This window comes from Anolis sagrei, chromosome 10, assembly GCF_037176765.1.
Source record: "Anolis sagrei isolate rAnoSag1 chromosome 10, rAnoSag1.mat, whole genome shotgun sequence".
Classification (NCBI taxonomy): domain Eukaryota; kingdom Metazoa; phylum Chordata; class Lepidosauria; order Squamata; family Dactyloidae; genus Anolis; species Anolis sagrei.
Window position 1 is genome coordinate 26640651 of NC_090030.1, and position 21648 is coordinate 26662298.

At 45.5% G+C, this 21648-nt stretch overlaps 1 protein-coding gene across 2 annotated transcripts in view; it reads right to left on the reverse strand.

Annotated features, from left to right (window-relative positions):
• The window catches only part of MCF2 (MCF.2 cell line derived transforming sequence), a 124357-nt gene extending 104016 nt beyond the window's left edge, over nucleotides 1–20341 (reverse strand). For both annotated transcript variants that reach the window (XM_067471657.1, XM_067471658.1), the window contains exon 1: nucleotides 19970–20341. In XM_067471657.1, coding sequence (XP_067327758.1) covers nucleotides 19970–20171 — 202 coding nt within the window. In that variant the 5' untranslated portion in view covers nucleotides 20172–20341. The remainder of the gene's footprint in view (nucleotides 1–19969) is intronic.
• Between the last annotated feature and the right edge of the window lie 1307 nt (nucleotides 20342–21648).

The following is a 21648-nucleotide window of genomic DNA, read 5'->3' on the forward strand; positions in this document are numbered from 1 at the left end:
AGTTTCAGGGTGCGGTGTCATCTGTATGAAGATGATGTCCAACTCTGTCACTCTTTCCCACCTGCTACTAAGGAGGCTGTTCAAGTCCTGAACCGGTGCTTGGCCGCTGTAACGGACTGGATGAGGGCCAACAGACTGAAACTAAATCCAGACAAGACAGAGGTACTCCTGGTCAGTCGAAAGGCCGAACAGGGCATAGGGTTACAGCCTGTGCTGGACGGGGTCACACTCCCCCTGAAGACGCAGGTTCGCTAAATAAATCCCTAAACGACTCCGGCCCAGTTTACCTGTCCGAACAGATTCTCCCCTATGAACCATCAAGGTTGTTGAGATCTTCTAGAGGGGCCCTGCTCTCGGTCTCACCACCCTCGCAATCGCATCTGGTGGGGACGAGGGACAGGGCCTTCTCGGTGGTGGCCCCTTGGCTCTGGAACTCCCTCCCACTGGAGATTAGAACTGCCCCTTCCCTCCTGACCTTTAGAAAGTTGGTGAAAACTTGGCTCTGGAATTTAGCATTTGATGAGCGAGTCAATAACTCTTTTTTTTTATATTTAAATTTACAAATACAAAAAGACCAAGACACATACAAATACAAAAGACAAATACATTAAAAACCTGGCCAGCAAATGATGGCCGAACCTCCTCCCCCCTCCTCTGGTGAGCTCTAAGTTTTCCCTTGTATTTTGCCGTCTATTTTCTTTCTCAATTTATAACTTATTTTCCTTTACGCATATAAGTACTCATTAATCTCTACAATTACAAACCTATTTCCTTAGCTATCTTAGTACATCTCTATCTATATATATCCTTGTGCCCCCTATTAAGGCATTCTTATTTTCCTATCTATTATTTATCTTTAAATTTTATGCTGATGTTTTTTTTTTCTAATACACTTCTTTCCTCATAATTGTCCTTGACCTTTCCTGACTTCTTAACCTATTTATAACTAAAGTGTTCTAACTCCCGGGAACCGTGTGTAGTTATGAATTTGGGCGAAGCTTGCTCTGAATTTTTTACCTTTGGTCCTGTTGTACCTTTACTCATGATCCCAGCGTTGTAGGAGTCTGGTATGCCGGTTTTATCATATAGAGCCATACTTCAATTTCTGAAGCCAAAGCTTCTATAGTCTTTGCCAATTTGTTCAGAAAAAGTCATATTCTACGGAATACAGTGGTAGAGCTAAACATATTTCTGTTAGAGTGCCTATTTCTAAAAGGATTTGACTATGCATTTACCATGCGTCACAGTCCATCGAGAACCGTTTACTGTGACACATTTTTATTTTAATCTCAGATTGAGATACTTGCAGGGAGGTGTGCGCTTTTGAGTGAGTCCATTCCACGAATATTAATCTATTTGAAGTTTTATCTTTCTCTCCCCTAACCACACCTTTAATGGGGACCAATTTGTTGCCGTTACCGGCATGTTACGTGCAGCGGAGAGGATATATGACAGATGGTCCATGTTCATTATGTCTACTATCTTTTCAATCCACTCTCCCTCTGATGGTATTTCCTTGGTCCTCCAGACTTTAGCGATAAGTATGCGGGCAGCAGTGACTAAATATATAAACAGCTTGTCGGTCTCTTTATCCCAACCTTTTCCTGTTAAGCCCAAAAGGAAGATCTCCGGTTTTAAGGAAATGTTTTTTCTTAATATTTTTTGGCAATTTTCCTGAATTATCTTCCAAAAAGCTTTTATCTTCTTGCAGGACCACCACATGTGTTTGTAGGTCCCCTCTTCTGTACCACACTTCCAGCATTTGTTGCACATGGTCTTTGAGAATTTGGCGAGTTTGGAGGGTGTCAAGTACCACTGGTGTACCATTTTTATCCAGTGTTCTTTTATGTCGTAGGCATATGAATAGTTCGTTTTTATGTTCCAGATCATGCTCCATTCTTCTAGGGATATTGTTCTTCCTATCAGTCTTGCCCATTTAATCATGTATTCCTTAATTCGTTCTTCCTCCGTGGACCATTCGAGGAGTAATTTGTAGGCTTTTGTGATGAATTTTTTGGGTTTTTCTAGTAGCCTATCCCATGCCGTTGTGCTTTCCATGAAGCCTATTTGTTTGTCCTTTATATATAGCTCTTTTAATTGCCAATATTGTAGCCATGTAAGATTTTCATATCTCTCTTTTAGCTCCTCCTGTGACTTCATTTGGACCTCCCTTCCCGTTTTTGTTAGTAGGTCATTGTATGTAGGCCACGTTCTCCAACCTAGCTCTTTCCTTTGGTTGGCTTCCAGGGTGGATAGCCATAGTGGCGTTTTCGGGTACATCCTCATTTTGTATTGGTCCCAGACTTTCAGGAGGGCAGCTCGGATAAAGTGATTTCGGAAGTTTTTCTCCACCTTGACTTTGTTGTTCCATAAGTATGCGTGCCACCCAGTTCTTAAATCGTGGCCTTCTAGTATTAGCAGTTTTTTATTTCGCAATGATATCCACTCCATGATCCATTCCATACAGCTAGCTTCGAAATACAGCCTGAGATTCGGTAGCCCCAAACCGCCTCGTTTTCTTTCGTCTGATAAGTTGGTGAGATTGATTCTAGGTTTTTTGTTGTTCCATATGAATCTTGAGATATCTCTGTGCCATTCCGTAAATATTTGCTTCTTTCTGATTATCAGGAGGTTCTGAAATAGATGTAACATTTTGGGGAGTATATTGGATTTCACCACTGCTATTCTACCCATTAGGGAGAGTTTCATATATTGCCACTCTTTCAAGTCTTTCTTGATCTCTCTCCATTTTGCTTCATAGTTATTTTTTAGTAGCTGTGAATTTTTTGCCGTAATGTATATACCAAGGTACTTAATTTTTGTTGATGTTTGTAGACCGGTGAGTTCTATCAATTTCTCTTTTCTTTCTTTTGAAATATTTTTTGTAAGTATCACAGATTTAGATTTATTAATTTTCAGGCCCGAGACTCTGCCAAATTCTTCTATTTTTTCAATCCATAGGTTGATGTTGTTGAGAGGATCCTGTATTGTACAAATTAGGTCGTCAGCAAACGCCCTTAGTTTGAAGGATTCTTTTTGTATGTTTACTCCTTTCAGTCTGTTATCTTCCCTAATCTCGTTTAGCAGAATTTCCAATGCCAAAATGAAGATTAGGGGCAAAAGGGGACAGCCCTGTCTAGTGCCTTTCTCTATCACTAAGAGTCAATAACTCTTGACCACACGGACGGATGGTGATGAATTGTGATTTCATTTTGACGACTTGGCCTTATGTAATTATATGATTGCTTTTTAATGTATTTTATGTATTACTGTATTACGGCATGTGATGTTTTAAACGATTATTTATGAATCTTTGTTGTATCTTTGTTGAATCTTTGTCTCTCTCCGGAGGTCAAGAAGATCAATATATAAAAGTTCTAAATGAATAAATAAATAATAAACCTACTTGCATATTGCTAGAGAATGACCTTTGGCATCATTCTATATCTATCGGGGAGATAGAAAAGGTTATAAATAAGTTATTATTGTTGTTGTTGTTATTATTACTACTACTACAACAAGGGTCAAATGTTGGATGATTTCCTCCTTGCATGGAAGGACATAGATTACTATATATACTCGAGTATAAGCCTAGTTTTTCAGCTCTTTTTAAAGGCTGAAAACGTCCCTCTCGGCTTATACTCGAGTCAAGGTTATTTATTCTTTTACTCTGTTATTATTATTATTTGTAATACATTTATAATTTTACTCTATTAGCATTATTACATTTATTATTTTACTTTATTATTGTTATTGCATTTATTATTTACATTTATTATTTTACACGCGGGATTGTGGCGCAGCTGGCTGAGTGTCAACTGCATTAAAGATCACTCTGACCAAAAGGTCATGAGTTCGAAGCCAGCCCGGGTTGGAGTGGGTTTCCAACCAATTGTGTGTAGCCTGTTGTCGACCTTTGCAACCCGAAAGACAGTTGCATCTGTCAAGTAGATACTAACCTGCAAACACACATATACACAAATATATATACACACATATACACACAGGGAATATATACACAGACTGGGCGAAAGCAACGCATGGCAAGGGAATAATAATAATAATAATAATAATAATAATACACTGTATTTATATTGTGCCCTTATCTCCTGTGTTCATATTTGGGCATATTGAGTATTCCTGCCAAGTTTGGTCCAGATCCATCTTTGCTTGAGTCCACAGTGCTCTCTGGATGTAGGTGAACTACAACTCCCAAAATCAAGGTCAATGCCCACCAAGCCCTTCTAGTGTTTTCTGTTGGTCATGGGAGTCCTGTATGCCACGTGTGTTTCAATTCCATTACTGGTGGAGTTCTGAATGCTTTTTAATTGTAGGTGAACTCTAAATCCCAGCAACTACAACTCCCAAATGACAAAATCTATTTTTTTTTGAGTGAAGGACATACATTGGGTTGTTAGGTGTCTTGTGTCCAAATTTGGTGTAAATTCCTCCAGTGGTTTTTGAATTCTGTTAATCCCACAAACGAACATTATTTTTTTATTAATATAGATATTATTCCCTAGCATTGAGCCCATGGGAGTTAACAGTGGCATCAAACTGCATTAACTCTATGTTGTGGATCAGGTATGGGAAAACCTAGGCCCCTTGATCTCTTTTCTCCAGCCCTCCTCTCTCCCACTGTTGCAGCATGATAGGAGAGATAATATCAAGAGAGATCCTTACTGGATAAAGAAAAATACGGCTTTATTTCCAGCTGGGAGTGGAGCTGTGTCCAAAAGCAACCAGAGCACCCAATAATGGCGTTGTCTGTGCCTTTTATACACTTCAAATGCAGGCAAACAAAGAAATATGCTTCTACATACATTGACATCATTCACTGTGTCACTTTAGCATCATAGAAATATCAATTTAGACTTACTGCACCCCCCAACCTCTGCAGAGGTGGAGGACCCATTAAGCTGGTCCGCCCCAGGAGGCTTATGGATCCTGATGGATTCCTGATGGCTCTTGGGGAGTTTCCCGCCACCTTGGTAGGTGATCCTGTTGATGCCTTGGTCGCTCTCTGGAATGGGGAGATGACTAGGGCAATAGACACGACTGCTCCAGAACGTCCCCTCTCAAGTACCCGAGCTAAACCAGCCCCTTGGTTCACTGAGGAGCTGGCAGCAATGAAGCGAAGGAAGAGGGAACTAGAGAGCGTGTGGCGTTCGGATCTGAGCGAGCCAAATCGAACACGGTTTGTGTCCTTTTTAAGGGCATATGCCGCGGCAATAAAAGCCGCAAAGAAGACCTTCTTTGCGGCCACTATTGCATCTGCTAAGAACCGTCCGGCTGAACTGTTCCGAGTTGTCAGAGGCCTTTTAAAACCCACCATTCAGGATGGGAGCCCTGGTGACCCGGCAGCTCGCTGTGAAGCCTTTGCTCAGTTCTTTGCAGACAAAGTCGCCTTGATCCGCTCTGGTCTGGATTCCATATTAACAGCAGTCTCTGAGGATGTAACACGAACACCTGCTTGTCCAGTTTTGATGGATTCATTTCAATTGGTGAAACCCGAGGATGTGGACAAGATACTTGGAGGAATTAGGGCAACCACATGCATCCTAGACCCCTGCCCATCCTGGCTTCTAAAGGAGGCCAGAGGGGGATTGGCTGAGTGGGTGAAGGTGGTGCTTAATGCCTCCCTTCGGGAAGGCAAAATTCCAGCCAGCTTAAAACAAGCTGTAATAAAACCGCTGTTGAAAAAACCATCACTGGACCCCACTCAATTTGTCAACTATTGGCCTGTTTCCAATCTCCCCTTTTTGGGCAAAGTCCTGGAACGTGTGGTAGCCTCACAACTCCAGGTATTCTTGGTAGGCACGGATTATCTGGATCCGGCACAGTCTGGCTTTAGGCCGGGACATGATACCGAGACAGCCTTGGTCGCCTTAGTGGATGATCTGCGCCGGGAGCTCGACAGGGGGAGTGTGTCCCTGTTGGTGCTGCTGGACCTCTCAGTGGCCTTCAATACCGTCGACCACGGTATCCTATCCTTCTGAGACGCCTTGCAGGGATGGGTCTATACGCAGATGATGTCCAACTCTGTCACTCCTTTCCACCTGCTACTAAGGAGGCTGTCCAGGTCCTGAACTGGTGCTTGGCTGCTGTGACGGTCTGGATGAGGGCGAACAAATTGAAACTGAATCCAGACAAGACAGAGGTACTCCTGGTTAGTCGCAAGGCTGAACAGGGTATAGGGTTACAGCCTGTGTTGGATGGGGCCGCACTCCCCCTGAAGACGCAGGTTCGCAGTTTGGGTGTGATCCTGGACTCATCGCTGAGCCTGGAACCCCAGGTTTTGGCGGTGACCAGGGGAGCATTTGCACAGTTAAAGCTTGTGCGCCAGCTGCGCCCATACCTTGGGAAGTCTGACTTGGCCACGGTAGTCCACGCTCTGGTTACATCCCGTTTAGACTACTGCAACGCTCTCTACGTGGGGTTGCCTTTGAAGATGGCTCGGAAGCTCCAGCTAGTCCAACGCTCGGCAGCCATGATACTAACAGGAGCGGAGCGCAGGGAGCATACAACTCCTTTGCTGCACCAGCTCCACTGGCTGCCGATTTGCTACTGGGCTCAATTCAAAGTGCTGGCGTTGGCCTATAAAGCCCTAAACGGTTCTGGCCCAAGCTACCTATCCAAACGTATCTCTGCCTATGAACCCACCAGGACTTTAAGATCTTCTGGGGAGGCCCTGCTCTCGATCCCGCCTGCATCACAGGCACGGCTGGCGGGGACGAGGGCCAGGGCCTTCTCTGTGGTGGCCCCTCGGCTGTGGAACGCCCTTCCCATGGACATTAGATCAGCCCCTTCGTTAATGGTGTTTCGAAGAAAACTAAAAACCTGGCTGTTTGAACAGGCATTCGGATAAATAGTGCAATGAACACGATGAATGTAGGAAACGGAATTATGGATGACGAATTGGATCACGATTCTAGTTACGAGACGTTAATGTGTTGTTATTGATATATCATTATTTTGTATATTATACTGTTAATGGTTTTAAATATTGTATGTTGTTGGATTGACTTTTGCTCTTGTTGTGAACCGCGTTGAGTCGCCTACGGGCTGAGGAACTGTGGTATACAAGCAAAGTAAATAAATAAATAAATACAATATATACATAAATAAATATCTATTTTTCCAATATCTCCCCATCACTGCTATCCTATTCTTCCTTCTCTCTTTCCTTCCTCCTTCCCTTCCCACTTCCTTCCTTACTTTCCTCTTTCTTTCTCTGTCCCTCCTTCCCTTCCACCCTTTCTTCCTTCCTTCCCTCCCTCCTTCTCTCTCTTTCCCCTTCCTTCCTTCCTTCCTTCCTTCCTTCCTTCCCTTTTGTCTTTCCTTCCTTCTCTCTTTTCTCCCTCCCTCCCTCCTTTTTCACAGGAATTACATATCCTAGACAGAAAACTTTGCCAAGTTTGATCCAGGTCCTGCTTGGGAAACAGTGCCAAAACCCCTGTTTCCCATTAGAAAAAAATGCATAATATTACTTTGCAAAAAGATTAAAAAGCAACGCCATTGTCCTTAAAGCATCCTCAGTTCCAAAATTGGAGGCTGGTCCCCAAACAGCAGAGAGTTATCTCCTATTAAAGCTTTATTACATTTGTAGCTTTGGGCTGTAAACCATGATCTGTAATTATATCTCCCCAATTCCTCTAAGTCTCTTATGGCTTTTCGCCCCTAGCCGGAAGGAATCGAGTTCTTAATTACAGTGAGTCAAACTGGATTTATATTAGTGGTGACAAGAAGCTGCGACTCTGGTTTAAAAGGCATTTAGCGTGGTCTAAAACAGGCCACACGGAATTAAGGGACAGTACTGGCCATAATGATGGAGAGGGGGGGAAATATTGCATCTACAATGTAGAATTAATGCAGTTTGAGACCACTTTAATAGTATGGAATCATGGGAGTTGGAATCATGGAGCCCCCGGTGGCGCAGTGGGTTAAACCCCTGTGCCAGCAGGACTGAAGACCGACAGATCACAGGTTCGAATCCGGGGAGAGGTGGATGAGCTCCCTCTATCAGCTCCAGCTCCTCATGCAGGGACATGAGAGAAGTTTCCCACAAGGATGATAAAAACATCAAATCATCCAGGCGTCCCCTGGGCAACGTCCTTGCAGACGACCAATTCTCTCACACCAGAAGCGACTTGCAGTTTCTCAAGTCGCTCCTGACACGACAAAAAAAAGGGAGTTGTAGTTTTACATGGTCTGCCAAAGAGTTCTGGTGCCACACCAAACTACAAATGGCAGGAGTAAATAGCATTGAGTCATGGCAGCTATTTATTCCACAGTGTAAATGCAATCCAAATCCATGAAGCCAAGGTTTTGGTTTTGTTTCAGGAGTGACATGAGAAACTGCAAGTCGCTTCTGGTGTGAGATAATTGGCTGTCTGCAAACGTTGCCCAGGGGACTCCCAGATGTTTGATGTCCAGAGGTCAGGATCAGAATTCAAAACAATCTTGACAGATTAGAGAGATGGGCCAAAACTAACAAAATTAATTGTCGAAGGCTTTCATGGCCGGAATCACTGGGTTGTTGTAGGTTTTTCCGGGCTATATGGCCATGTTCTGGAGGCAATTTTTCTCCTGACGTTTCACCTGCATCTATGGCAAGCATCCTCAGACCTCACTACCTCTGAGGATGCTTGCCATAGATGCAGGCGAAAAGTCAGGAGAAAAATTGCCTCCAGAACATGGCCATATAGCCCGGAAAAACCTACAACAACCTAACAAAATGAAGTTCTACAGTGAAAAATGCAAGATACTCCACTTAGGCAGAAAAAAACAAAATTGAAAGATACAGAATGGGGGACAATGCCTGGTTTGAGAGCAACAAGTTAAACATGAGCCAGCAATGTGATGTGGTGGCAAAAAAGCCAATGGGATTTTGGCCTACATCAATAGGAGCATAGTGTCTAGGTCTAGGGAAGTCATGGACCATGCTCTATTCTGCTCTGGTTAGACCACACCTGGAATAATATGTCCAATTCTGGGCACCACAATTGAAGAGGGGGAATGTGTCCAGAGGAGGGCGACTCAAATGATCAAGAGTCTGGAGAACAAGCCCTATGAGGAGTGGCTTAAAGAGTTGGGCATGTTTAGCCTGAAGAAGAGAAGGCTGAGAGGAGATATGATAGCCATCTATAAATATGTGAGAGGAAGCCACAGGGAGGAGGGAGCAAGCTTGTTTTCTGCTTCCTTGGAGACTAGGACGCGGAACAATGGCTTCAAACTACAAGAGAGGAGATTCCATCTGAACATGAGGAAGAACTTCCTGACTGTGAGAGCCATTCAGCAGTGGAACTCTCTGCCCCGGTGTGTGGTGGAGGCTCCTTCTTTGGAAGCTTTTAAGCAGAGGCTGGATGGCCATTTGTCAGGGGTGATTTGAATGCAATATTCCTGCTTCTTGGCATGGGGTTGGACTGGATGGCCCATGAGGTCTCTTCCTACTCTTTGATTCTATGATTCTAACTATAAATCCCAGCAACGACAACTCCCAAATGTCAAGGTCTATTTTCCTCAAACTCCACCAGTGTTCACATTTGGGCATATTGAGTATTCATACCAAGTTTGGTCCTGATCCATCATTGTTTGAGTCCACAGTTCTCTCTGGTTGTAGGTGAACTACAATTCCAAAACTCAAGGTCAATGCCCAACAAACCCTTCCATGTTGGTCATGGGAGTTCTGTGTGCCAAGTTTGGTTCAATTCCATCATTGGTGGAGTTCAGAATGTTCTTTGATTTTAGATGAAGTATAAATCCCAGCAACTACAACTCCCAAATGACAAGATCAACCCCCCCCCCTCTCAACTCCACCAGTATTCAAATTTGGGCGTATCGGGTATTTGTGCCAAATTTGGTCCAGTGAATGAAATACATCCTGCATATCAGATATTTACATTACGATTGACAACAGTAGCAAAATTACAGTTGTGAAGTAGCAACAAAAATAATGTTATGGTTGGGGGTCACCACATCATGAGGAACTGTATTAAGGGGTTGTGGCATTAGGAAGGTTGAGAACCACAGTTCTGCAGTGTAAATGCAATCCAAATCCATGAAGCCAAGGTTTTGGTTTTGTTTTGCATTTGTTTCAGGAGTGACTTGAGAAACTGCAAGTCGCTTCTGGCGTGAGAGAATTAGCTGTCTCCAAGGACGTTGCTGGGTTACACCCAGATGCTTGATGTTTTACCATCCTTGTGGGAGGCTTCTCTCATATCTCAATATTGGGTTTTAAACTCTGTTTTAACATTGTTTCCTGATACCCAGATGTGTGTGTAACCTGATGCTTGTATACTTCTGTACATGTGCTTGTACATGTGTGTGTACTCTGACACTCGCACACCCTGTCACTTGTACCTTTTGATGCTGGTCATTGACCATAATAAATGTTTATTATTATTATTAATGATGTTTTACCATCCTTGTGGGAGGCTTCTCTCATATCTCCGGAAGGGGAGCTGGAGCTGACAGAGGGAGCTCATCTGCACTCTCCCCGGATTCGAACCTTTGACCTGTCAGTCTTCAGTCCTGCCAGCATAAGGGTTTAACCAATTGCACCACCAGGAGCTCCTGAAGCCAAGGTGGTGTGCACTGAACCATCAGAATAGCAAAGCTGTGATTATTTCAAATGCTAATCAAGGTGGTCAGTTGAAACATTCACACCTAGCTCCAGCAGACAAGAGTCCTTTGTCTCACCCTGGTCATTCCACAGACATATAAACCCCTTTTCCTAGTTCCAACAGACCTCACTACCTCTGAGGATACTTGCCATAGATGCAGGCAAAACGTCAGGAGAGAATGCCTCTAGAACATGGCCATATAGCCTGAAAAAACCTACAACAACCCAGTGATTCCGGCCATGAAAGCCTTCGACAATACATTCATTAGGACAATTTGGGAGTATTTGGGATTTCAGAAGGGGTAGGTTCCAACAAGGCATGAGCATCTTTCCATTTCGTCACACCAGGGCAGAGTAAATATGAAGCGGAAATGTGAGCACGGCCTGAACAATACAGTTCTATTGATGGAAAAAGCAGGAGCACAAAAAAGATGGAAGGGATAACAGCGGGGCGGAAAAGTGATACAAGGCTTGGGCTGAGAGAGGTGATCCGTGTCCGGACTCAAAGACCGAGAGGAAGAGATTGTTCTGCGTCACAAAGGTGTTTTCTAGAGCAGTGTTTCTCAACCAGGGGGTCGGGAATCCGGGGGGGGGGGGGGCGGTCGCGAGGGGGTGTCAGAGGGGTCACAAAAGGCCATCAGAAAACACAGTATATTCTATTGGTCATGGGGGTTCTGTGTGCCAAGTTTGGCCAAATTGTATCATTGGTGGGGTTCAGAATGCTCTTTGATTGTAGGTGAACTATAAATCCCAGCAACTACAATTTCCAAATGTCAAGGTCTATTTTCCCCAAAGTCCACCAGTTTTCACATTTGGGCATATTGAGTATTCATGCCAAGTTTGGTCCCGATCCATCATTGTTTTTGCCCACAGTGCTCTCTCGATATAAGTGAACTACGGCTCCCAAACTCAAGGACAATGCCCACCAAACCCTTCCACCATTTTCTGTTGGTAATTAGAGTTATGTGTGCCAAGTCTGCTTCAAATGCATCACTGGTGGGGTTCAGAATGCTCTTTGATTGTAGGTGAACTATAAATCCCAGCAACTACAATTCCCAAATGTCAAGGTCTATATTCTCCAAAGTCCACCAGTGTTCACATTTGGGCATATTGAATAGTCATGCCAAGTTTGGTCCAGATCCATCATTGTTTTTGTCCACAGTGCTCTCTGGATGTAGGTGAACTACAGCTCCCAAACTCAAGGATAATGTCCATCAAATCCTTCCAGTATTTTCTGTTGGTCATGAGAATTATGTGTGCCAAGTCTGGTTCAAATGCATCATTGGTGGGGTTCAGAATGCTCTTTGATTGTCCGTGAACTATAAATCCCAGCAACTACAATTCCCAAATGTCAAGGTATATTTTCTCCAAACTCCATCAGTGTTCACATTTGGGCATGTTGAGTATTCATGCCAAGTTTGGTCCAGATCCATCATTGTTTTGTCCACAGTGCTCTCTGGATGTAGGTGAACTACAACTCCCAAATTCAAGGTAAATGCCTACCAAACCCTTGCAGTATTTACTCTTGGTCGTGAGAATTATGTGTGCTAAGTCCGATTCAATTTCAATGTTGGTGCAGTTCAGAATGCTCTTTGAATTTAAATGAACCATAAATCCCAGTAACTACAACTCCCAAATGACAAAATCCATCCCCCTTCTAACCCCACCATTATTTTTGTTGCTACTTCATAACTGTCATTTTGCTACTGTTATGAATATAATGTAAATATCTGATATGCAGGTTGTATTTTCATTCAATGGACCAAACTTGGCTCAAATATCCAATACACTGAAATTTGAATACTGGTGGGGTTGGGGGGTGGTTATTTTGCCATTTGGGAGTTGTAGTTGCTGGAATTTATAGTTCACCTACAATCAAAGAATATTCTGAACTCCACCAAGCTTGGCACACAAAACTCCCATGGCCAACAGCAAATACTGAAAGGGTTTGGTGGGCATTGACCTTAGGTTTTGGAGTTGTAGTTCGCCTACATACAGAGAACGTTGTGGACTAAAGCAATGATGGATGTGGGTCAAATTTGGCATGAGTACTCAGTGTGTCCAAATGTGAAGACTGGTGGAGTTTGGGGAAAATAGACCTTGACATTTGGGAGTTGTAGTTGCTCGGATTTATAGTTCACCTACAATCAAAGAGCATTCTGAACTCCACTAACGATGGAATTGAACCAAAGTTGGCACACAGAGCTCCCATGACCAACATCAAATCCTGGAAGGGTTTGGTGGGTATTGACCTTGAGTTTGGGAGTTATAGTTCACCTACATTCAAAGAGCATTCCAAACTCCCATGACTAACAACAAATCCTGGAACGGTTTGATGGGCATTGACTTTGAGTTTGGGAGTTATAGTTCACCTTCATCTAGGGAGCACTTTGGACTCAAACAGTGATGGATGTGGACCAAACTTTACAGGAATACTCAATATGCCCAAATGTGAACACTGGTGGAGTTTGGGGAAAATAGACCTTGACATTTGGGAGTTGTAGTTGCTGGGATTTATAATTCACGTACAAGCAAGGTGCATTCTGAACTCCACTAACGATGGAATTGAACCAAACTTGGCACACAGTTTTCCCATGACCAACAGCAAATCCTGGAAGGGTTTGGTGGGCATTGACCTTGAATTTGGGAGTTATAGTTCACCTTCATCTAGGGAGCACTTTGGACTCAAACAGTGATGGATGTGGACCAAACTTTACAGGAATACTCAATATGCCCAAATGTGAACACTGGTGGAGTTTGGGGAAAATAGACCTTGACATTTGGGAGTTGTAGTTGCTGGGATTTATAGTTCACCTACAATCAGGGCGCTTTCTGAACCCCACCAATGATAGAATTGGACTAAACTTCCCACACAGAACCTCCATGATCAACAGAAAATACTGTGCTTTCTGATGGTCTTTGGTGACCCCTCTGACACCCCCTTGCGACCCCCCAGGGGTCCCGACCCCCAGGTTGAGAAATGCTGTTCTACACTATAGAATGATATGCAATTTGAGGCCACTTTGACTATCGTGGCCCAATGCCATGAAATCCTGGGCATTGTAGGTTTGCAAGGATTTTAGCCTTCTCTGCCAAGCACTGGTGCCTCTCCAAACTACAACTCTCAGGAACCTATAGCATTGAGCCATAGCAGTTAAAGTGGGGTCCAAACTGCATTAATTCTACAGCGTAGATGCATATTCATATTCAATGAGTATATTGCTATGCTGTTTCTCATAGGAAAAATTCACACACTCTCTTGACCTTTCAATTGCACTTCAAATTACTATATTCTATCCATATATGTTTACTGTCCCTTGTGAAACATTATCACTACAAGCATTTCAGACTATCAGGAGGATGTTGGTTGTTGCTGATGCGACACTTCTGTAGGACTTCATTTGACCTGCTTTGCCCTGTCTTAAAAGCATCCCAACCCTTTTGGGAGACGTTTGTCCTATATTCCGAATGCTCCGAAACTGCATCCGAGGTATCTATATTTAATGGGATGCCCATGTGTGTGAGAGAGAGAGCTTTGAGTAAGAGTATTTGCAAAGGAGGGGGAGCGAAGGAGACAAAACAGAGCGTAAATTCACAATCTGCTCCGTGGGAGGAGATTCGGAGAGGTGGGAACAGAAGGGATGGGATGACAGCAGTTTACAACAGGTTGCATTTCTATAGGAGGCCATCTAATTTTGGATTTACGGCACTCACGTTGGCAGGCTGGGTTTGCAAAGGGAGGCTTTTTTTGAATGAGACATTAAAGCAGTGTTTCTCAACCTGGGGGTCGGGACCCCTGAGGGGGTCGCGCGAGGGGGTGTCAGAGGGGTCACCAAAGATCATAAGAAAACACAGTGTTTTCTGATGGTCATGGGGATTCCATGTGGGAAGTTTGAGCCAATTCTATCATTGGTGGAATTCAGAATGTTCTCTGATTGTAATAAACTATAAATCCCAGCAACTACAACTTCCAAATGTCAAGATCTATTTTCCCCAGACTCCACCAGTCTTCACATTTGGGCATATTGAGTATCCATGCCAAGTTTGGTCCAGATCCACCATGGCATGAGTCCACAGTACTCTCTGGATATAGGTGAACTACAACTCCCAAACTCAAGGTCAATGCCCATCAAACCCTTCCAGTGTTTTCCATTGGTTATGGGAGCCAAGTTTGGTTCAAATCCATCGCTGCTGGAGTTCAGAATGCTCTTTGATGAGTCCACACTGCTCTCTGGATATAGGTGAACTATTTATTTGTCGTGTCAGGGCAACCAGTCAATTATATTACATTTCTAACAGAACAAAGCAAACAAACAGACAGAATTCAAAATGTGTGAGTTTGGTAGTTGATTAAATGTCCTTTGACCAGTAGCTGGCCACTTGGAGTGCTTCTGGTGTTGAGCCTGCCACTTTTGGACTCTCACTTGCTGAGGTGTTCCAGCGAGTGTCTCTGTAAATAGGTGAACTACAACTGCCAAACTCAAGGTCAATTGCCATCAAACCCTTCCAATGTTTTCCATTGGTCATGGGGGCCAAGTTTGGTTCAAATCCATCGCTGGTGGAGTTCAGAATGCTCTTTGATTAGAAGTGAACTATAAATTCCAGCAACTACAACTCCCAAATTACAAAATCAATCCTCCCCCAACCCCACTAGCATTCACATTTGGGTGTATTTGGGTATTTGTGCCCAATTTGGTCCAGTGAATGAAAATGCATCCTTCATATCAGATATTTACATTATGATTCATAACAGTAGTAAAATGACTGTTATGAAGTAGCAACGAAAACAATATTATGGTTGGGGGTCACCACAACATGAGGGACTGTATTAAGGGGTCACGGCATTAGGAAGGTTGAGAACCTCTGCATTAAAGGATCCTGAAGCCAGTGCAATGGGAATGGACTCTTCGCTGAGGTCTCGGTGGTAGCCAGGAGAGCCTTTGCACAATTAAAGCTTGTGCACCAGTTGCAGCTGTTCCTTGGGAAGTCTGACTTGGCCACGGTGGTCCACACTCTGGTTACATCCCGAATAGACTACTGCAATGCTCTGTACATGGGGCTGCCTTTGAAAACTTATCGGATGCTCCAATTAGTCCAGCGGTCCAGCGGTTGTTAACTGGAGCTGCGTACAGGAAGCGTACCACTCCTCTGTTGCGCCAGCTCCACTGGCTGCCGATTAGCTTCCGGGCACAATTCAAAGTGCTGGTTTTAACCTTTAGAGTCCTGAACAGTTCTGGCCCAGATTACCTGTCCGAACGTATCTCCTTCTATGAACCACCACACCTGCGATGAACCTCCCACGAAGTTGGGAGGGATAGCCAATACTCCAGAGGACAGGAGCAGGATTCAAAACGATCTTGACAGATTAGAGAGATGATTGGCCAAAACTAACAAAATGAAGTTCAATGGTGACAAATGCAAGATACTCCACTTTGGCAGGAAAAACGAAATGCAAAGATACAGAATGGGGGACAATGCCTGGCTCGAGAGCAGTACGTGTGAAAAAGATCTCAGAGTCCTCGTGGACTGGTCAAAGTGGTCCCCAGTCTAAATGGTCCCTGGTGAAAGTGGTCCCTGGTGAAAGTGGTCCCTGGTCAAGTGGTCCCTGTTCAAAGTGGTCTCTAGTCAAAGTGGTCCCTCGTCAGGTGGTCCCTGGTCAAGTAGTCCCTGGTCAAAGTGGTCCCTGGTCAAAATGGTCCCTGGTCAAGTGGTTGCTGGTCAAAATGGTCTCTAGTCAAAGTGGTCCCTGGTCAGGTGGTCCCTGGTCAAAATGGTCCCTGGTCAAGTGGTCACTGGTCAAAGTGGTCCCTGGTCAAGTGGTCCCTGGTCAGGTGGTCCCTGGTCCAGTAGTCCCTGGTCAAAGTGGTCCCTGGTCAAAATGGTCCCTGGTCAAGTGGTCCCTGTTCAAAGTGGTCTCTAGTCAAAGTGGTCTCTGGTCAAAGTGGTCCCTGGTCAAGTGGTCCCTGGTCAGGTGGTCCCTGGTCCGGTAGTCCCTGGTCAAAGTGGTCCCTGGTCTAAATGGTCCCTGGTCAAGTGGTCCCTGTTCAAAGTGGTCTCTAGTCAAAGTGGTCCCTGGACAGGTAGTCCCTGGTCAAGTAGTACCTGGTCAAAGTGGTCCCTAGTCAAAATGGTCCCTGGTCAAGTGGTTGCTGGTCAAAGTGGTCTCTAGTCAAAGTAGTCCCTGGTCAAAGTGGTCCCTGGTCAAGTGGTCCCTGGTCAGGTGGTCCCTGGTCCAGTAGTCCCTGGTCAAAGTGGTCCCTGGTCTAAATGGTCCCTGGTCAAGTGGTCCCTGGTCAAGTGGTCCCTGGTCAGGTGATCCCTGGTCAAGTAGTCCCTGGTCAAAATGGTCCTTGGTCAAGTGGTCGCTGGTCAAAGTGGTCTCTAGTCAAAGTGGTCCCTGTTCAGGTGGTCCCTGGTCAAGTAGTCAAAGGGGGCTCAAAGCAGCTTTCAAATTGGCAGTCATTCAGTGCCACAACAAACAATATAATAATAATAATAATAATAATAATAATAATAATAATAATAATTTATTTATAACCCATCCTCTCTTCCCAAAGGGACTCTGGGCAGTAGTCCCTGGTCAAAGTGGTCCCTGGTCTAAATGGTCCCTGGTCAAGTGATCCCTGGTCAAGTGGTCCCTTGTCAAAGTGGACTCTAGTCTAATTGATCCCTGGTCAAGTGGTCTCTGGTCAAAGTGTTTCCTGGCCAAAGTGATCCCTGGTGAAGTGGTCCCTGGCCAAAGTAGTCCCTAGTCAAAGTGTTCCATGGTCAAGTGGACCCTGGCCAAGTGGTCCCTGATAAAAGTGGTCCCTAGTCAAAATGGTCCCTGGTCAAGGGGTCCCTGTTCAAAGTGGTCTCTAGTCAAAGTGATCCCTGGTCAGGTGGTCCCTGGTCAAAATGGTCCTTGGTCAAGTGGACCCTGGTCAAAGTGGTCCCTGGTCAAAATGGTCCCTGGCCAAGTGGTCCCTGATAAAAGTGGTCCCTGGTCAAAGTGGTCTCTAGTCAAAGTGGTTCCTGGTCAAGTGTTCCCTAGTCAAAATCGTCCCTGGTCAAGTGGTCCCTGGTCAATAGTCCCTGGTCAAAGTGGTCCCTAGTCAAAATGGTCCCTGGTCAAAGTGGTCTCTAGTCAAAGTAGTCCCTCGTCAAGTGGTCCCTGGTCAAAGTGGTCTCTAGTCAAAGTTGTCCCTAGACAAAGTAGTCCATGGTCAAGTAGTCCCTGATCAAAGTAGCCACTGGTCAGAAAATGGTTGGGAAACATATTATTTATTTATGTGTGTATTTATTTACTGTATTTTTACCCCACTCTGTCTCTACCCCAAAGGGGGCTCAAAGCAGCTTTCAAATTGGCAGTCATTCAGTGCCACAACAAACAATATAATAATAATAATAATAATAATAATAATAATAATAATAATAATATTTTATTTATAAGCCATCCTCTCCTCCCAAAGGGACTCTGGGCAGTTTCCAAAGTATAACAACAATGGCAAACATTCCATGCCAAGAATAAACAAACAACAATCAAGATGATATTTGGAAGGAAAAAAAAAACTAAACATAACTTAGAAACAACCAAACTTCACCAAGGATGAACTAAGTGAACTAAGTGAAAGAAGGAAGGGAATGAAGGGAAAGAGGAAGGAAAGAGAGATGGAAGGAAGGATGAAATAGAGGAAGGGAAGGATGGAAGGAGAAAGAGGGAGGAAAGGAAGAAGGAAAGAGAGAAGGAAGGAACAACAAAAGGGAAGGATCAAAGGGAAGCAGGAAGGAAAAAAGAGAATGGACGGAGGGAGAGAAGGATGGAAGAAAGGAAGGGAAGAAGGATGGAAAGAGAAGAAAGGAAGAATGGGAGGGAATGGAGGGAGGGAGAAAGAGGGAGAGAGGGACGGGAGGGAAGAAAAAGAGAAGGGAAGACAAAAGGGAAGGAAGGAAAGAAGGAAGGAAGAAGAGGGAAGGAGAGAGGAAAAAGGGAAGGAAGGGAGGATGAAAGGGTGGAAAGAAATGGAGGGAAGGGAAGGAAGGAAAGACAAAAGGGAAGGAAGGAAGGAAGGAAGGAAGGAAGGAAGGAAGGAAGGAAGGAGAAAGAGGGAGAGAGGGAAGGGAGAGAGGAAAGAGGGAAGGAAAAGCAAAAGGAAAGGAAGGAGGGAGGGAGAAAGAGGGAAGGAGGGAGGAGAGAAGGAAGGAAGGAAAGACAAAAGGGAAGGAAGGAAGGAAGGAAGGAAGGAAGGAAGGAAGGAGAAAGCAGGAGAGAGAGAAGGGAGAGAGGAAAGAGGGAAGGAAGGGTGGAAGGGAAGGATGGAAGAAGGGAGGAAAGGAAGGAAAGACAAAAGGAAGGAAGGAAGGAGAAAGCAGGAGAGAGGGAAGGGAGAGAGAAAAGAGGGAATGAAGAGTGAAAGGGTGGAAGGGAAGGAAGGAGGGAGGGAGGGAGAAAGATGGAAGGAAGAGAAAGAAGGAAAGACAAAAGGGAAGGAAGGAAGGAGAGAGAGAGAAGGAAGGAAGGGTGAAAGGGTGGAAAGGAAGGAGGGAGGGAGAAAGAGGGAAGGAAGGGAAGGATGGAAGGAGGGAGGAAAGAGAAGGAAGGAAAGAAAAGGGAAGCAAGGAGAAAGAGAGAGAAGGAAGAAAGGGTGAAAGGTTGGAAGGGAAGGAAGGAGGGAGGGAGAAAGAGGGAGAGAAGGAAGGAAGGGAAGGATGGAAGGAGGGAGGAAAGAGAGAAGGAAAGAAAGCGGGGGAGAGGGAAGGGAGAGAGGAAAGAGGGAAGGAAGGGCACAAGGGTGGAAGGGAAGGAAGGAGGGAGGGAGAAAAAGGGAAGGAAGGAAAGACAAAAGGGAAGGAAGGAAGGAAGGAAGGAAGGAAGGAAGGAAGGAGAAGGAGAGAGGGGGAGGAAGGGTTAAAGGGTGGAAGGGAAGGAAGGAGGGAGGGAGAAAGAGGCAGAGAAGGAAGAAAGGGAAGGATGGAAGGAGGGAGGAAAGAGAGAAGGAAGGAAGGATAGGATGGTGAGAGAGAAGAAGGCCTGGATGAGGCCTCTTGGGCCTCATGATGACAATAATCAGATGTAGAAGAGACCCCACCCCAGGAAGCCCCCTTCAGAGTAAGGAGCAGAGGAGAGATGGGGCAGGGCACACACAGAAGGAAGGGTCCTCCCCAAAATACAAAATACAAAGAAGGGAGTGGAGGCTGGAGAGAGATGGAGGCGCAAAGAAGAGAGGGAGACCTCCCACCAGAAGACCTTTTGGCCTCAGAGGAAGGGGAGGAAGGGGGAGAAGAAGTGGGGGGTTGCAAAGGTCTCTCCCCCCCCCCCCCCCCCCCCGCCTGCATTGCAGTTGCTTATGGGCGAAAGACACTCACCGGCGGCCAGGGATTCGGCTCGGGCTGCGGCGCGCAAGAGCCGGTAATAGAGCTCCATCTCGGCTTCGGAAATGCGGACCGGAGGGAGGGGGGGTCCCCGGGAAGCCATGGCTGCCTCCTGGCCCAGGAGTGTGGCTGCTGCGGGGGCCACAGGGCCAGCTCGGGGGGTCCCTTTAGCCCTGGGCCCCCTTGGAGAAGGCATTGGCTGCCTAGGAGCCTCTTCCCATCCTCCTCTTGACTTGGAGAGCCCTCCTTTCGCCTCCTCTCGCCTGATTCTCCCTCTGGAAGGGGGGAATCCCTTCCTTCCTTCCTTCCTTCCTTCCTTCCTTCCTTCCTTCCTTCCTTCCTTCCTTCCTTCCTTCCTCCCTCCCTCCCTCCCTCCCTTACTCTGCCTTGGAGAAGGCGGGCGCACAGGATGGCAAGCAACGCCTCTTCTCCATGCGGTTTCCTCCTCCTCTTCTTCTTCCTCCTCCTCCTCTTCCCTTTCCGAGGTTTCCCTTTCAGACGTGACCGTGCAAGATGCGTGACAGCAGCTCACCCTCGGTATCCGCTTGCGTTGGGTCCAAGGCACCCAAAATCCAGGAAAGTACCAAGCTAATGAGGCAGAGCAAATAATGTATTCCCGTCAACAATACATCCCTCTGTGTGTGTGTGTGTGTGTGTGTGTGTAGGAATAGGCACCTTGCATGTAAGTTCAAGCCCTTTGTACGTAAGTCGGGACATGTCACCACCCATGTACGTAAGTCGGGACGGGCACCTTGACTATAACTTGGAACAGGTACGTTGCAATTGTAGACATATATATAGGAGAGCCCTCCTCCTTCACCTCTTCTCGACTAGTTTCTCCCTGAAAGGGTGGAATCCCTTCCCTCCCTCCTTCCTCCCTCCCTCCCTCCCTCCCTTCCTTCATCTCTTTCTCTGCCTTGGAGCAAGAGGGTGCACAGGATGACCTTGCATGTAAGTTCAAGCCCTCTGTACGTAAGCCGAGACAGACTCAAGTATGTAAGTCAGGACATGTCACACCCATGTACGTAAGTCGGGACGGGGCACCTTGAATATAACTTGGAACAGGTACATTGTAACTGTAGACATATATATAGGAGAGCCCTCCTCCTTCACCTCATCTCGCCTAGTTTCTCCCTGAAAGGGTGGAATCCCTTCCTTCCTTCCTTCCTTCCTTCCTTCCTTCCTTCCTCTCTTCCTCTGCCTTGGAGAAGGCGGGCGCACAGGATGGCAAGCAACGCCTCTTCTCCATGCGGTTTCCTCCTCCTCCTCTTCCTCCTCCTCTTCCCTCTCCGAGGTTTCCCTTTCAGACGTGACCGAGCAAGATGCGTGACAGCAGCTCACCCTCGGTATCCTCTTGCTTTGGGTCCAAGGCACCCAAATCCACGAGAGCACCAAGCTAATGAGGCAGAGCAAATAATGTATTCCCGTCAACAATACAGCCCTCTGTCTCTGTGTGTGTGTTTATGTGTGTGTGTGTGTGTAGGAATAGGCACCTTGCATGCAAGTTCAAGCCCTTTGTACGTAAGTCGGGACAGGCACCTTGAATAGAACTTGGAACAGGTACATTGTAATTGTAGACATATATATATATATATAGGGATATGCAGATGACACCACTCTGATGGCCGAAAGTGAGGAGGAGCTGAGGAGCCTTCTAATCAAGGTGAAAGAAG